This window comes from Notothenia rossii (genome assembly GCF_949606895.1).
Source record: "Notothenia rossii genome assembly, chromosome: 1".
Classification (NCBI taxonomy): Eukaryota; Metazoa; Chordata; class Actinopteri; order Perciformes; family Nototheniidae; genus Notothenia; species Notothenia rossii.
The window spans coordinates 51,411,345-51,429,753 of record NC_136912.1 but is presented as its reverse complement, the minus strand read 5'-3'; the positions used below and the strand labels follow the sequence as shown (position 1 = coordinate 51,429,753).

At 40.1% G+C, this 18,409-nt stretch overlaps 1 protein-coding gene across 1 annotated transcript in view; it reads left to right on the top strand.

The window, feature by feature from the left end:
* LOC307019178 (glutamate receptor 2-like) overlaps nt 1-18,409 on the top strand; it is a 173,208-nt gene that overhangs the window by 77,760 nt on the left and 77,039 nt on the right. Inside the window, exons 3-8 of the mRNA XM_079649845.1 lie at nt 7,189-7,428; nt 7,825-7,946; nt 12,254-12,328; nt 13,065-13,118; nt 14,381-14,539; nt 15,113-15,325. Of these exons, the coding sequence (XP_079505971.1) occupies nt 7,189-7,428; nt 7,825-7,946; nt 12,254-12,328; nt 13,065-13,118; nt 14,381-14,539; nt 15,113-15,325 (863 nt within the window). The remainder of the gene's footprint in view (nt 1-7,188; nt 7,429-7,824; nt 7,947-12,253; nt 12,329-13,064; nt 13,119-14,380; nt 14,540-15,112; nt 15,326-18,409) is intronic.

The following is an 18,409-nucleotide window of genomic DNA, read 5'->3' as shown; positions in this document are numbered from 1 at the left end:
GTGCACTAATCAATATTAATCAAACTATTGTTCGTTTATACATTTTAAGAATGGCGTTTATCTTTTTTGAGAATGAGTTCTTATTTTATTTTTATTTATGAATGTTTGTGTCGGTAAATGTGTGGCGGGGGTGTTTGTGAAAAAAAGGGCACAGAGCTGCTGTCAGACGATCAGCTGTGCAGAGTCATCACAAACGGACGTCGCTTCACGTGACGCTCCGGAGGAAAGGACGTCCCATTGCTCTTAAAACTCATTTCCCTGCTTCTCGTGGCTTCCTTGCGTCTCTTCATGCTTCCATGGTGGGAGGGACTAGTCGCAGGGAAACAACGCAAGTGAGGGACGCAAGGAATCCATTTAACAAAAGTGAAATGCACCCAAATTGTCCCACTCCCATTGAGGATGCTTCCTACGCCCATTTACCTCTCAATAATAAAACGTTTCACATTATTGTGGTCACACATCCCAGGTGTGCCACACCAACACCCTGAAACAGACCCTTTATATATAACATTTTTCACTAGTCCTGAGCAGTGTTTCCCCCTACCATTGTCTTGGAGGGGCACGGCGCCCCGCCAACGGCGCCCCGCCAACGGATCCCCGCCAATGGAGCCCCGCGCCCCCCCTGAAATTCAAGGTCAAGGTGTTTAAAAATGTGAGATACAACTCAAATTAACATTCTTTGACTTAACAAGATACCTAAAATGCTAAAAACAAGACCCTTTGTCTCACTACATTGATACTTTTTAAGTTATTATATCTCCAGGGGTTGGGTTGCAACGGCATGTAATATTGCCTTGTGTTGAAAGGTGCTTTATAAATAAACTTGCCTTGCCTAAGACGCTGCATGTTTTGTTGAATGTGTTATATTTGATGAAAATATGAACATAGGAGTAGATACACACTAGGGGGCAAGTAGAAGGTCAATGATAGAAATACAGAATAGAAAATATCAAGAAGATACTGTAAATTATATCTAGAATAAAACAGTTAAGTGCCGGATGTACAAAGATATTAATAGGAGGATGTGCAAACAGACAAACTAATTAGGCTTTATTAAAACATTAAATAATACTTTAGGTTAAGGTATTCTTTTAAATACATGTAAGCAAAAAGCTTTGGGGGTATCTACAGATAAATATTAAGCCTGACAAAGTACTTATAGTCTAATATATTGCATGGTTTGTTTTGGTACTTGACAATCAACTTTCCTGCAATGTTAACTATGTTGATCACTTATTTTAACCAATATTATACATATGCAGTGCATGACATTAAGGATTTTGGGAGATGGCCCTGTGGGCCATCTAAGCTAATTTACAGATGGCCCTGAGCCCAATAGAGATTGCCCTGAAAAATGCGTGCGGACGAAATGACGCACGAAGGGTTTGGGGGGCCTCCCCCTAAAACATTTAGATTTTTGCAGGTCTTAGATGCTGTCTGGTGCATACTATAGACTGAATTATAAGATGAACCACCACAATATTACAATTTCAATTGTATTCTTCCTTTCACTTGTTTGTGTTTGCTCGCTTGCATGTCCTGCATAGCTATAATAAATACTTAAGTTGTTGGTCAAGACACTTTCCATCTGTTGAAGGCAAGTAGGCCTACCTTCCCAGATGTAAAAAAGTAGAAAACATTAAATTCAGTTATAACTGCCAAAACAAACATTATTTACACTATTATGGCCCCTGTTAAAAATGTTTGTAATGTTATCTACTGTAAGTTGGTCGAAGGAATGCCTCCTCATCCAGAAGCTGACCGAGCAGCCGAGTGCATCCGCGAAGCACACACAATGGCGACGTCAGAGTTCCCGTTAGCAAGCAAATCTAAATCTCTTTGGTCAAAATGTCCGGTCAAAATGATTTCCATTTAGCGCAATACCGCTTCAGTTGCGCCACTTATGTGACAGACAAGAAGAGTATGTGACAGACAAGAGTAGTCAATTCTAATGTGTAACACTTAATGTGGAGAAAGAGATGTGCTCTATGGGTTGATTGTGCGTTGATCTGTTGCTAATGCCTCGGGATTCAGGTGGGCATGTAAACAAATGCATAATGCTGCGCTATACTTTGTGGCCTCACCCAGTTGCATAGCAACACTTATTGTTTAGGTCACGGTGTCTTTTAATAAGCAGGTAGTCATATCATTAGCTAAAACTAGCTGGATCTGATCGAGATGGACATAAACGCGAGTGAAGTCTAATCTGACGGGAGAGAGAGATCAGCTGCTGCTGACGAGTCGACACGCAGCTCTGCATGATCACATGCAGCGGTGAGCGGAACAAAACACACACTTCAGGTTAGAATATCACACGTAGCTATTTTAATTACCTCTCAAACTACCTAAACTAGTTATAGATATGTTTAGTTTTACTATCGGGTCACTCATTACTGGATCCGCGAGCTGCATGATACTGGTATAATAGATTGCCCGATCGGGCAACCAGCAGGTGAGGCTTCATGGCCCGAGCTAAATACTAGATGGACCCGGGCCATCGGGCAGTCCTTAATGTCGAGCCCTGATATGTATTGTACTCTTATAAGATGTATGTAGATAGAATAAGTAATGTGCAGAATAAGACAGTTTAATGGTGGAGGTATGCACACATATTGATAAATGTCTTGTAATGCACTGTTGAGGAACCTACCACCCAAGATTTTCATTCATTGCATAACTAGACTGTATTTGTGTATATGATATGTCAATAAACCTTTGAAAATCTTGAAATCTTGAAAGGGATGTGCAAAATAGCCATAATATACAGCTTTTAATGAACGATTAGAGAATAACGAGTAATGAATATGCTTTATAGGGATCTGCAGATAAATGTTTAGTCTTCTCAAGCACCAATTATCAAATATCTCGCCTGATTGTTGGCACTTGACAATCACCTTCCCTGAATTTTACTCAGGTGTAACTAAAGTCTGATTTAAGAGTTGTTTATATTTCACATCATTAATCCAAATCTCTAAAGTAACTAAAATAAATGTAGTGGAGTAAAAATACCAGGTCAACCTTAAAGAAAGCCCACAGGATTATAAAAGACCCCCCATCACCCCAGCCACAAACTGTTCTGTCTGCTGCCGTACTGCCGCATCCGGACTAAAACCACCAGACTCAGGGACAGTTTCATCCAGCAGGCCATATGCTATTAAACACCAGGGGCCTCATTTATAAAGCCTTGCGTAGGATTAGCGTGGGACGGTTGCTTACGTAGGACAAAGCAAATAAATACGCACCAACACTTTCCGATTCATAAAAGACTGCGTACCGGCACTGGACTTGCGTACGGCAAATCCTACGCCGGAATCGAAACGCCCATATTTGCCTATAAATAGTCAAAGAAACGCCCATTCATTCATTCATTTTGACTGACTGCATGAAGAAGATTGCAGGAAATGACGACAGAACAGCTAAAAAAGACATCTCATGTCAGATGTTGGTTATTTTGGGGAGGTCGAGATAAATCATATTGTTTGGTGGATGCAGTTTGAACCAGAGTAGCAGCATGGAGGTCGGATCGTCACCAAAATAAATAAGGGGTCCGAAAAAGGTTAATGACGAAAAAAAAAATACACATAGCCTAACCTTCCTCAGGCAGTGTGTTTGTAGCGGGGACAGGAGACACCCCCTCGATGAGAAACTCTAAGAAATGATCGGGGAATCCCTCCGGAGTGGAGTCATGACCACTGGATCTGAATTATTTTGTTGTATTTGGTGGTTTGTGTTCCAGCTGTTGATCAGCAACTATATATCCATTATCCACCAGTTAAAGGGAAATACAACTAGTGTGTTATATTAGCTGTTCAATTGACCACATATTGTGTTCTTAGTTTCCATACCTCCTGTGTTTTACAAGCGACTTATCAAGTAGACTATTGGCGAACGGCATAAAACATGATTAAACGTGATAGTATATAAAACCATGCTCGTATCTATAAAACCTATAGAAATGCAAAACGGCGTCAGTTTAAAGTAATTCAGTCCTTCTGTTTACCGCATCATTTATGAGAATACATTACAAGAGAACATAACCTAGGGGTGATCAATAACATTTCCGTATCTATTTATTTCTCCAAGTTATGTTTTTGTGTGCACCGAGGAGTCTATGATATTATTTCCACATATTTCTCTCCATTCTTCCTTCTGCCAACGGTGTCGCAGTTTCTCGTCTCTCCCGTCAAGTTAGTTTTTTATAAATCGCAAACAGTGCGTAGAAACTGGTGGACGCCATCTTTTGTGCATACGCACCATTTATAAATGAGGCCCATGAACTTTTGAAACAACATCCACAACATTAATCTAGCTGCAATTTACAAATTATTTATCTAATATACATATTCCATTCACTTGTATATAAACTCTTATTGCACTATTTCACAATTTTTATTTTTGTATTTACTTGCACTATTTTTTCTATGTATCTGTTTTAGTGTGTTGCACTCCTGGAGGAGCCTGTGACCTAAGATTTTCATCGTCATAGCTACACTGTAGCTATGTACGCATGACCAATGAAAGCCTTGAACCTTGAGTAGAATTACAAAGTAACAATAAATTGCATGTTTTACATGCTGCTGTAACAAAAACATTTCCCAACTTGAGATCAATAAAGTATATCTTATCTTATGATCGATGCCTACTGCCATATTTGCTAAATTAGCCTCTGAACTGTGACAAGCAGCGTTTCCGCCAGGGGGCCGTCTTGCCGTCATTTGACGCCCTTATTCAGCTCGGGACGCCCTGAACGCGAGCCGAGGGGGTCCAAAAATATTAATAATTCGAGAGAAGATCGAGAGTTTTTATCGGGAAAAAGGACAAGGACAAAGGAGTCTGGTGGGAATATTTTCGGAGTATTGAAGATTGTTTCCCCGACATTGAAGGTGCCTGCTACAGGACAACACGGAACATGCGCGATAGGGACGCGATGAGCGTTTTTTTTTTAGTGGAGCACGCACGTGACCTGCGAGCACCAGAGCCTCGCAGCGGCGAAACTGAGGCTCCGTGGTAAACTGTGGTAACATGAAGAGCCGTTTGGGAGCCGAAAGAGCCGGCGTTTTAACAGAGCCGAGCCAAATGATCCGGCTCACTAATGTAAAAATATAGTATCTATAAGGGACGGCTCAAGTCAAAACAACCCCCCCCCCCCCCTGCTCTCGGAGTGGACGCCCTCTCAGCCCTGGTCTGGCGGAAACACTGGCGACAAGTGCATTTTTCAAGGCTTATCAATTAACAACAGGAGGGGTCACAGACATAAGACCAGCTATTAAATAAAGCTCTTCTGACCTGAGCTGTCATGTTAATGCATGCCCATTATGGACACAAGCAATTTTCACCCATTTATAGATGATGTTTTTAAAAAGTGATATCACCAATGTGTTTCCCATCCCCTAAACCTCCAGGGATGTTTACAGTTTAATACTGGCAACTTCTAATCATACGAAAATGTCTTTTAAAACTAGAATTTCCAGTAGAGACGCGCCATAGCTACTGTATATGTGTGAGAGACGTGCCATAGCTATATATGTGTGTATGTTCTCACTCCCAACCCGTCACATATTGACGGACTGTCAGGGCCCCTCCCCGTCACTCTATTACGTACAGGGTACCCCTTGGAAGTCAGTTTTCAACGGGCAGGGCGTCCCATAGACCTTCATAGACCTCCCATTGCGTTGATAATAGACGCCATGAGAACGCTCCCCGGCAAATGCTACCCGGACGGTCGGTTCTTATTGTCAATATTAATATAATAATTATTTATTTTTTAATAGTCAAACTCGATTTCGCCGATTTTCTTGTTGCCCCAGCTGGTCGACACCTCTTTTAGCAGAAACAAAGGCTACATTAATGTATTAAATCGATGTTAATCCATGTGTGTGGTTGTGGAATTCATGGACGTGCCGTTTTGCGATGGCGCAACGCAATAATTTACAAACTCTTCAACTACAGCCCTAATTATATTTTAAAACATTTTAGAAGGCCTCACGAAATACTTTAATCTAAATTTAAATTTAAATGTGAAGGGATGTGTGTAATGTGGTGATTATTATTCACCCGCGGATCTATGGGTTGGGGTATTGTTGCGCACGGGCATTATAGTTAACCGGACTTCCTGTTGATGTGAAATCCAAAAACATTTTTAAAAAATGGGGTGGGGGGGATGGGGTGGACCCGTTCAAATCCAGTTTTGGACATTTCAAAATGTTGTTCGACGCTCGGCGTAACCCTCGGCGAACACTCAAACATCCAATCACAGAGCTTGAGGACTATCTCGGGGTTTGTCAAGCGAAGCGGAGAGAATACTTACTTCCGGGTGTAAAACTCTCTAAAGCAACCTGACGGACTCCAACTTGTGTTTATTAATCAAACAAATAAATAAACACAAGGATAATTATGTGTTATTGTTGAGTAAATAACAGTGTGTGGTTTAGAAAAGAATACAAAATTAGAAGGAAAAAACGATGAAACAATACAGATTTCAGTATTCTGAGCCCCTACTCTCCCCATAACTGACGGCAACAAAAGTCCTAAATTATTCAATTAAAATAAAGAAGTAAAAACAATAAGTGCGGCTTGATATTGAGTAAGAAAAAGGTTGATAAACGCTGTGAGAATGGATCTGCGGAGAGCATTTCGCCGCGATCCCAACTCCTCTATTACAAACGTTCAGGGAGCTCTATGCAAGTCAATGGGACGCCCTGCACGTTGAAAACTTACTTCCAAGGGGTACCCTGTACGTAATAGGTGTGACGGGGAGGGGCCCTGACCGTCCGTCAATATGTGACAGGTTGGGAGTGAGAACGTGTTGCTGGGGGGGGGGGGGTTGGACACGTTCAAGTCCTGTTTTGAATAGTGTGCCGTTGATGGGTTTCATTCCATTTCAAAGTGCTGTTTGACGCTGGGCGTAAACTTCAATGTTAGACATTAGTGGTTTTGGAATAAAACCAGAGCAAACCCTAACATTGACAAACAAACCCTGTAATCTAGCATTGCAACTTTGACCAGCTTCCAGAGCTTCATCAGTAAGATGGAAGTTTACAAAGTATTGCCCTGCTGTAAGCTAGTAGTACTTTTTCTTCTTTTAAACTGAAGACTGAACAACCTAAATCCTGCCCAGCTGAGTAATTTCTTCTCTTTTTTAATGTTTTCAAAAAATATTTCTCTAAAAATGTTTTCCCTTTCTTTTAGTTTGTTCCCAGTTCTCCCGAGGTGTCTACGCCATTTTTGGCTTCTACGACAAGAAGTCGGTAAACACCATCACATCCTTTTGTGAGACGCTACATGTGTCCTTCATCACACCATCTTTCCCCGCAGAAGGAATGAATCAGTTTGTTCTCCAGATGAGGCCGGACATCAAGGGGCCCCTCATTTCATTAGTGGAGTACTACAAATGGGAAAAGTTTGCCTATCTATACGACAGTGATAGAGGTAACTGGATTAACATTGTTTATCTCTGAGTCACTGAATCATCAACTTGTGAAGAAACAGCTTTCTTTTTCTGTTATTTTCTCATGATTTATTTAATATCAACAGTATTTGTAATATACTATATTTTTATATTGTAATATAGAATTACAGATGTTGTGTCATTATAAGTTGATGTGTTTGAATATCAGATGTAGTTATTCTTTGTATGTTGAAAGTTACATTTTTTTTTATTAAGGATTTTTGTTCATGTTCTTTGTTGAATTGAGATTTGTTAAAATTAGAACACAACATTTAGAACATAAGCCTTTTTCTTTTGTAGACTGAAAATGCAGGGACAATTTACAAATATACTTTGTATATTATATATTACTTGTCTGTGTGTGTGTTTGTGTGCAGGTCTTTCGACTCTTCAGGTAATACTGGACACTGCAGCAGAGAAGAAGTGGTTTGTCACAGCGATAAATGTGGGAAATTTAAAAGATGAGAGGAAGGATGAAGCCTACCGCTCCTTGTTTCAGGTAGTATAATATAATATAGATTATTTCCAATGGCTCTTATCAGTCTAATATACAGTATTTATATTTATATATACAGTATGTATGTATGTATGTATGTATGTATGTATGTATGTATGTATGTATGTATGTATGTATGTATGTATGTATGTATGTATATACTGTATATATGCTCTGTTGTGAAAGCATTAAACTGAACCCTTGTGATGACGCACTCATGTGATAAATATTTGTGTGTGCATTGAAAAATATATTTCTGGATAGAGTAGCTTATATGTAAAAATACTATCCTCAAAACGGAGGTGCGCCCAAAGATCACAGGTAAATCTTGAGTTTGAGTAGTGTACAATCGTACAATCGGAGGTGTGACAATGGTAGCAGGGACTCCACCATTAGAAAACATGGGAAACACTCTTTTGTTAAAATTGTGATTATGCTAAATTGCTGGATATAAGCAATATTCTGTTTTGCTGAGCTTTATGACACTACTTGTCATTATTACAATGGTAAATTGCAGAGGTGTGGACTCGAGTCACATGACTTAGGTCGCATTCACACCAGCCTTGTATAGTCCGGTTGAATTGAACCCTGGTGCGTTCAGCCGCTAGGTGTGGTTCGTTTGGGTTGGTGTGAACCAGCATTTCCGCCAGGCATTTCTTGCCTCTTATTCAGCTCGGGACGCCCTGAATGCGAGCCGAGGGCATCCAAAAATATTAATAATTTGAGAGAAGATCAAGAGTTTTTATCGCTTGAAATGACGAAAAGAAAAAAGGACAAAGACTTACCTCTGTTGGAGGGGCAAAGGAGTCTGGTGGGATTCTTTTCGGGGTATTGAAGATCGTTTCCCCGACATCGAAGGTGCCTGCTACAGGACAACACGGAACGTGCGTGATTGGGACGTGCTGAGCGGGGGGGGTTTTAGTGGAGCAGACGTTTGAGCTGCGCCTGCGAGCACCAGAGCCTCGCAGCGGCAAAACTGAGGCTCCGTGGTAAACTGTGGTAACATGAAGAGCCGTTTGGGAGCCGAAACAGCCAGAGCTTTAAGAGAGCCGAGCCAAATGATCCGGCTCACTAATGTAAAAAGACAGTATCTATAACGGCCCGTCTACACTACAGGCATGAAAAAATCTTGGAGCTGGGCGTGTCTGAAGCTTGGCGATTTTTTGCGAGCAACCAATGAACCATGAATCTCCCGCCCCTGACATACAGAGCAATAGCAATGTTAAAACGAAGTAAACTGGATATAAACTCTCCAAACAGGTGAAAAAACGACCAGTTTCACCCACTGTCTCTGCCACCTCCCTCCATGCCTGGTTCCTCCGGTTTGTATCCCGGTAAATAGTTCCGGTCGTAAAGAACCGGGTGATTTGCTACCGTAATATCTCGTTTGGAATATGAGGAAATGAACTGCGGTCTGGCTCTCCCAGCTTGCACGCGGTTTGATTGGCTGCGCTTGCACTGGCGGGATTTGCATAAACGGGATTTGATTGGCTGATGCCAAGCATCGAGCCTCAAAAGTTGAACATTGTTCAACTTTTGATGCCGATAGATGCTCGTGATGCTTGCAAAGCCATGCCATGCTCCCCACAATGCAGTTCGGCGAAGATTCAAAATCTTCTACGTCACCCCATTCAAGTGAATGGGCGAAGCGTTGAAAGCATTTTTTGATGCCTGTAGTGTAGACGTACCGTAAGGCTATCAAGTCAAAATTCAAAACAACTGTAACCCGCGCTCTCGGGTGGCCACCCTCTCAGCCCTGGTCTGGCGGAAACACTGGTGTGAACGCAGTCCGAGACCTCTGAAGTAGGGATGCTAAGATTCACCGATTTGCATCGATGCACCGGCATAAACGTTCAAGATGCGAGTGCACCGGTTGAAAGAGTGCACATCGGCTACAGTTTGGGTTGAACTCGCGATGCATCGATTGTAGCATCTTTGCATTGGTAAAAAAACTATTCATTCATGTAATATCCTCTCATCCTATCAGCACTCAGCAGAGACGATCTTAGATCTTTGCTTCGCACTACGGAGGCCGAGAGTCTCAGTTATCAACACACATGGAAGTCGAGGAGAAAGAGAAACACAGCGCACCGAAAAATACCGACAAATCAAACGTTTGGTAACACTTCAGATTTTTCAAGAAAGACGGTCAACTTGAAAAATCGCTCGCAGATTGTAAACGATGCCGAGCCGCTTTAAAGTACACAAGTAGTACGAGGAACTTAGCGACGCACATAAAGAGGCGACATGGGGTCTGCGGCTGAAAAGAGAAACCTGAAAGTTAGACATATGAGTTAAATCACGCAGTGAGGTGTTCTGTCACAGAGAGTTGTGTTTAGTTTACAGCAGCCTGTGACTGCCAATAATAGTTTAAATGTCTCCCTTACTGTAAGCAGTTATGAAATACCTGTTTGTGAAAGGTTATTTGTATTCTTTATTGTTCATATAGAAACCACTGCTTTCTGCTCACTGATGAGTGTTAAGCACATCAGGCTGGCAGCTGTATGGGCATTGCACTATGGCAGTTGTTATTTGTACATTGTTAATCATAGGCAATGCATCCTTCAATTGTTTAACTGTGAGGTGTTATACAATTGTAGTGTACTCTGGAGAGTTTTTTAAGGTAAAAAAGGTAAAAAAATAAACAGCATGATGGGATGTGCAGTACTAGTAGAGAGAACCAAATATGTAAAGCACTTTTTTGTTCATGTATGATTTGCTGCATATAAGGAATAAAACAAAAATCCTCTGTCGTACCATATTGAAGTATCATTATTTTGCATCGTATTGTATCGCCCCGTATCGCATAATGTGGAATCAAATCGTATCGAACTGCATCGCAACAGGGGTGAATCGCATCGCCTGGTGTTTCAAATGTATCGTTAATGTATCGTATCGTGGAAACATATCGAGATACGCATCGCATCGGCCTCAGTGATGGAGATGCACACCCCTACTCTGAAGTGAACTAAACAACCAGACTCTGGTCCGCTTAAAAGAAGTGGTCTCGGACCGCTTGCAAGTGAACTCTGGAGCGGATCATCGCTGGTGTGAACCTAGTCTGCACCAAAACATAGGAAGCATAGTAGTTATGCGTCACAAGAACGCGGAGGTCTTCAAAATATTTTGTGAAAGAGTGAATCAGAATGAAGTGTTGAACATTGTCGTGTAAAGTAAAAATGTTCCGTCAACTATGCATAAAAGTCAGAGCCATCTGTCGTCAGTGAAACCTCCTCCTTACTGCAGAACGTCTCTCATTATTATTATTATGATTATATCCAGGGGTGCACATAACTGTTTTGCCCTGGTTCTCAAAGGAGCACCTTTAGATGTTGCTTGGTGCGCATCCTTAAAATTAAATAAACCGGACCTTTTGAGGGGTACTTCACTTTATGAACGGGGGGGAGTGCGCTAGTGAACACGCAGCAGGGTTACTGTGCGGAGCGCATAAAGCAGACCCTTCACGCGATAGCGAGGGATCGCAGATGCCGTCGTGCTCGTGGACGGATTAAAACAATTAAACCTAAATAGCTCGCGAATTATACTTTGGCGACCGTTAATATAGCTGGGCGGCCCGCCCAAGTACAGTCTATGTGTGGGAAATCCTGCTATATTAACAGTTCTTACAGTATGCAACTCGCAAATAGCTCTCTCTCTTTTCTATCTCTCTCTACTCTATTTTCTCTTTCTTCTCTCATCTCTCTTTTCTCTTTCTCTCTCTCAATGTTGGTGCGCAAATGCGCCTTTTTTCAAATGATCCGGTGCTCTTTTTTGGCGGGGGGTGCGCATGCGCACCTGCGCACCAGTTATGTGCAGCCCTGATTATATCATATGAGCCATCCACTAGAGTCTGTTGAAATGCTCTCAACTCTCCAGATTAACAGCAGCATGAAAATAACCTGCCGATGCCCCATAGTTGAGGCTACAGTAGAAATAGCCGGGATTTGCGTTTTTACCGCATTAATGTCTGACCAATTGTAGAACACCATTTCCGTGCACATGACTTGTGTTTAAAGTTGATAGTCTGTTTGAATTTTGCCCGTGTGAATGCAAACCGAACCTTCTGAAAAATTAAACAATGTAACAAACGTCATCTGGTGCGCACCAGAGAAGCGGACTTTTAGGTGTGAATGCAACATTAGACTCGAGTCAGACTCGAGTCACAAATTTGATTACTTTGGACTCGACTTGACAACATCGCAAAACACTTGTAGCATCAGGGATCTTGATTAAACTGCTTATGAATTAAACATTTCTACAGGTTTCAGGTCTACATTGGTGCACAAAACTAATGACTTTGATGTTTTTAGGACCTAGAGATCCGTAAGGAACGACGCATAATCCTGGACTGTGAACAAGACAAAGTCAAAGACATCATGGAACAGGTTGGTTGCAGTCTTTTCACTAGAAAAATTATATTATTTCTACTTCTACTTATATTATTAATAATATCCACCCAATCCATTTCCAACAAAAAAGTGTCTAACCTTTCAGAATTATGATTTAGCCTTTGCAGTCTTACATCTCTGTCAACTATATGACTTTCTTTAGTATCTCTCCATAGGTCAGCTGGCACATACTCAGATTGCATTATATGACACTTAAAAGTGGACTTAAAATATATTTTAGTTTCCTGTATTTTTTTGGTTGGTTTTCTTTTTCAGATCAGGTTTAACTTGGCAAGCCCTGAGGGCAATGCATCTGCTAAACCTTTATTTCTATTAAGTCCTTTTTGTTAACAACAAAGAACATACAAATCATTCACTTAAAATCCTTGATATGTTCATACAATTAATTAATTATTAATTAATGACTAAATGTCAAGTGTTTATGATTGTGAGGGGACAGTGTAAATTAAATTGCATGCTTCTCAACACATGTGGTGAACTTGCCAACACTCGCTGGCTCTTCACAAAGATCAAAGGAGTGATGTATAAGCCACTGTAGCCCCCTACCCTGTATGCCCTTTGTAAATATAAGATTAACTGAACTGGACTTTTTTCCTAGCTCATGAAAAGACCTTTTGGAGATTCATTGTTTTCACAAGACAGCAACGATAGGCTGGCAAATGGTAACACACACAATGATGTATTGACACAGCTTGTACTCTTTTCCCATCAGGTGATCACTATAGGCAGGCATGTGAAGGGGTACCACTATATCATCGCTAACCTGGTGAGCCCCCGTTTGTGTCTGATTTAAACAAAAACTGCTATGTATTGGTGATGCATGACATACTGTGCGTAGTGGTTGGGACAGGAGGGACAAACATTTACAGTCGGGTTATTTTCTCATCAATGATTGGCTCGCTGCACATTATCCCGTTTATTACTGCTCACTGAAGAAAAATCTACAATTTGACAAAAAAATAATGTTATTCATTAAAAAAATTAAGTTTTGCTTCTGCTATAAAAAAAATACGTTTTCTTCTGCATACAACAGCTGGAATTAAGGCGACAGCAACTGTAGCTTAAAAAGCCAGCAGCACTGATCGAGGTTTTCGGTGATTGTCCGAGTGTGTTCACATTTTATCTTCTATTACCATTCGTTAAACACTACTAGAGCCCACACCGTGTTCCAGTATTTTAAATTCCTGTCTGTCTTCTTCAGCTGATTTCTCTGTTGTCAACTCTCTGTGTCTTTTACCTACTTTGAATTGTACCCATTTATTTGTTTCTAAGACCCAATCACTTTTACACTCAGCTGAAATGGACTGGTCTTAGCTGATGTTAGCATAGCACAAAATCAAAGGGTGGGAGAAGTAGTCAGATCTTGTACTTGAGTAAAAGTAGAAGTACCAGAGTGTAGGAATACTACAAGTAAAAGTCCTGCATTCAAAATGTTACTCAAGTAAAAGTAGAAAATAATTATCATCAAAATATACTTAAAGTACCAAAAGTAAAAGTAGTCATTGAGCAGATTGGTCCATTTCAGAATAATATATTGTATATGATATGTTTTATAATGATTGATCATGAAAGTGTTCTCAAATCTGGTAAAGGTGCAGCTAGTTTGAATGACTTTGTGTACTGCAGGGTAGCTTGTGAATTTACTCCAGGTGGAACTAAAGTCTGATTTAACACTTGATTATATTTCACATCATTCATCCAGATCTGTGAAGTAACTAAAGGTATTCAATACATGTAGTGGAGGAAAATTACACCATTTACCTCTGAACTGCAGTGGAGTACAACATTGTACTTAAGTACAGTACTCGAGTAAATGTACTTAGTTACTTCCCACCTCTGCAAGGCATAGCCACATTCAGTAGTGCAGGATAGAAAAGAAGCCTGGTTTTGAACTGCTTTTTTTCTTATGAATGAAAGCTTGTAGTTGAAGTAGCAGATCTGCCTCCAGTAGGGCACACATGCGTGGTTCTATGAATAGAACGCAACTACAAAGTCATTAACTGAAATGTTGTGTTTATCTTCTTTCAGGGTTTTGTAGATGGCGACCTATCTAAAATCCAGTATGGAGGTGCGAATGTGTCTGGGTTTCAGATAGTAGACTTTGATGATCCTGTGGTGGCAAAGTTTGACCAGCGATGGGAGGCCCTGGAAGAGAAGGAGTATCCAGGAGCTGATTCACGAATCAGAGTAAGATTTGGGCATATAACATTAGTTAATAGGCTGGTTAGAATTAATTTAAATGTTTCCATACACTAGCACAATCATGCTTAATTAAATAAAATAATCTGACCTAACTCTCCAGGTACTGAGGAGAACATATTTTGTCATGAAACACTTTTTAATTTTTGCAGTAAAATTGGACATCATATTTCCAATAATACATTTTTCCACAGCCACTTTTCCCAAAATAAATTTCAAAAAGGTTATAAAACAACCAGTGCGGTAACACACTTAAAAATAGTAAGTACCCATTAACAACCTGAAGTAAAGTAGAAAGACTGAGATTGATTTATTATAAAAACGGCTGCACAGAATTATTTAAACAAATGTTGTTTCTATCGTGATCGCACTTGTGAAATGTTTAAAACCCACACTATCTGCCTGGTTGTAGATAAATTGAGATCAAATTAGATAAACCTTTATTGAGCAGCCTGACACTAAACCAATTTTCCCCTGGAATCATTAAAGTATTTCAGATTCTGAAATAGGCAGCAGGTTATTGAGATGATTTTGATTTTTATAACTTTTTCTGTCTTACAGTACACCTCAGCCCTCACCTATGATGCTGTCCATGTGATGACGGAGGCATTCCGCTTTCTTCACAAGCAGAGAATAGACATGAGTCGTCGTGGCAACAGTGGGGACTGTTTGGCCAACCCAGCAGTTCCCTGGGCACAAGGGGTGGAGATTGAACGTGCCCTCAAACAGGTAACCTCATTAAGAAGAGAGAGAGACGGGCCCATTTCTATTAAAGCTGATAAAAGTTAAATTGATTCAGCCTTTAAGTAACAAGGACTGCATCGTTTTGAAGAAGGCGCTCCTTGAATTTTTTTTAATGTGGTGTTTAAAGGATATATCCTGATATCTGAAGATTATTTAGAGGATCCATATGGTTGATGTGAACATACTACAATACAAGATGAAATGATTGCAGCAGTGATAACTTCCCACATTACAACATTCTGTCTCATAGCAATCTTAACCAAAAATGAGCTTTTCATATGTTAAATGGTTATTTACAGTGGGGCAAAAAAGTATTTAGTCAGCCTCCAATTTTGCAAGTTCTCCCACTTAAAAAGATGACAGAGGCCTGTAATTTTCATCCTAGGTATACCTCAACTATGAGACAAAATGAGAAAAAAAAATCCAGACAATCACATTGTCTGATTTTTAAAGACTTTATTTGCAAATTATGGTGGAAAATATGTATTTGGTCAATAACAAAAGTTCATCTCAATACTTTGTTATATACCCTTTGTTGGCAATGACAGAGGTCAAACGTTTTCTGTAAATCTTCACAAGGTTTTCACACACTGTTGCTGGTATGTTGGCCCATTCCTCCATGCAGATCTCCTCTAGAGCAGTGATGTTTTGGGGCTGTCGCTGGGCAACACAGACTTTCAACTCCCTCCAAAGATTTTCTATGGGGTTGAGATCTGGAGACTGGCTTGGCCACTCCAGGAACTTGAAATGCTTCTTACGAGGCCACTCCTTCGTTGCCCGGGCGGTGTGTTTGGGATCATTGTCATGCTGAAAGACCCAGCCACGTTTCATCTTCAATGCCCTTGCTGATGGAAGGAGGTTGTCACTCAAAATCTCACGATACATGGCCCCATTAATTATTTCCTTTAAACGGATCAGTCGTCCTGGTCCCTTTGAAGAAAAACAGCCCCAAAGCATTATGTTTCCACCCCCATGTTTCACAGTAGGTATGGTGTTCTTTGGATGCAACTCAGCATTCTTTCTCCTCCAAACACGTCTAGTTGAGTTTTTACCAAAAATTATATTTTGGTTTCATCTGGCCATATGACATTCTCCCAATCCTCTTCTCATCTAAATGCTCTCTAGCAAACTTCAGACGGGCCTGGACATGTACTGGCTTAAGCAGGGAGACACGTCTGGCACTGCAGGATTTGAGTTCCTGGCGGCGTAGTGTGTTACTGATGGTAGCCTTTGTTACTTTGGTCCCAGCTCTCTGCAGGTCATTGACTAGGTCCCCCCGTGTGGTTCTGGGATTTTTGCTCACCGTTCTTGTGATCATTTTGACCCCACGGGGTGAGATCTTGCGTGGAGCCCCAGATCGAGGGAGATTATTAGTGGTCTTGTATGTCTTCCATTTTCTAATAATTGCTCCCAAAGTTGATTTCTTCACACCAAGCTGCTTATCTATTGCAGATTCAGTCTTCCCAGCCTGGTGCAGGTCCACAATTTTGTTTCTGGTATCCTTTGACAGCTCTTTGGTCTTGGCCATAGAGGAGTTTGGAGTGTGACTGTTTGAGGTTGTGGACAGGTGTCTTTTATACTGATAACGAGTTCAAACAGGTGCCATTAATACAGTTAACAAGTGGAGGACAGAGGAGGCTCTTAAAGAAGTTACAGGTCTGTGAGAGCCAGAAATATTGTTTGTTTGTTGGTGACCACCATTTTCCACCATAATTGGCAAATACATTCTTTAAAAATCAGACAATGTGATTTTCTGGAATTTTGTTTCTCATTCTGTCTCTCATAGTTGAGGTATACCTAGGATGAAAATTACAGGCCTCTCTCATCTTTTTAAGTGGAAGAACTTGCACAATTGGTGGCTGACTAAATACTTTTTTGCCCCACTGTATATCTTTTTGAGTCATTGAGATGCAGGGAGGTTTCTTTACCCAATTTTCTTAACTTAATAATTAGGAAATCACCTGTTATGTATTAAGTATGCTGCTGGTATTATTACTTTCAGTATCATAAATATGTTTGTGTGCAAACTTAACCCTCCAGTATCATTCGATTGGACTACGCAAATTAGTCATTCGAGAAAAAAATGTCCGCTGCAAAAGAGTTTGATAAAAACATTATATTAAAAGTTTTTTTTCACAAGTTTTTTGGTTTCAATCTTTAAAGCAACTTCCGCCCTAATAGAAAATACCAAAAATGTAATAATTTTCAGTATTTTAACCCTTTAAATGCCATTTTGAATACATGAAACCGCTGACTTTTTTCATGATGAAAACAGAGAAAATTTGTTATTTTCCAAAAAATACATATCTGGTGACTGGCTCTTTTTTTTATATAACAGTATTGGATATGTCAAAGATTAGCAGCAAAATGGATTTGTTTGCATTAGTAGTTTTTGCACATAATCAGATTGAACAAAAAAGTCACACATTAGTCATTCGGGACAAAAATGTCCATTTCCAAAAACTGCTCTAAAATGACAACAGATTAATATTTTTTTTAACTTTTTGGGGTTAAATCTTTCAATCAACTTCAGTCCAGATCAAAAATACCAAATGTTAACTTATGTTCAGGATTTTAACCCTTGAACTGCCAGTTTGAAAACATGAATTTGCGTTTTCTATGAAAAACATGCACAAAAAGGCAGTTATTTTCCATATAATAAATGTTCGGGGGGTCGCCTTTTTTTTTATCACAGTCTTGGATATGTCAAAGATTAGCAACAACATTGATTTTGGTTGATTATTAGTTTTTGCACAAAATCAGATTAAACAAAAAACTCACATTAGTCATTCGGGACAAAAATGTCCACTTCCAAAAACTGCTCAAAAATGACAACAGATTAATATTTTTAACAACTTTTTGGGGTTAAATCTTTCAATCAACTTCAGTCCTGATCAAAAATACCAAATGTTAACTTATGTTCAGGATTTTAACCCTTGAACTGCCAGTTTGAAAACATGAATTTGCGTTTTCTATGAAAAACATGCACAAAAAGGCAGTAATTTTCCATATAATGAATGTTGGGGGGGTCGGCTTTTGGCCTCTTATCCTACAGAGAAGCTCCTCTTCATCTTACTGCTTGTTGCGTATCACAGGAATGAGATGACCATCCAG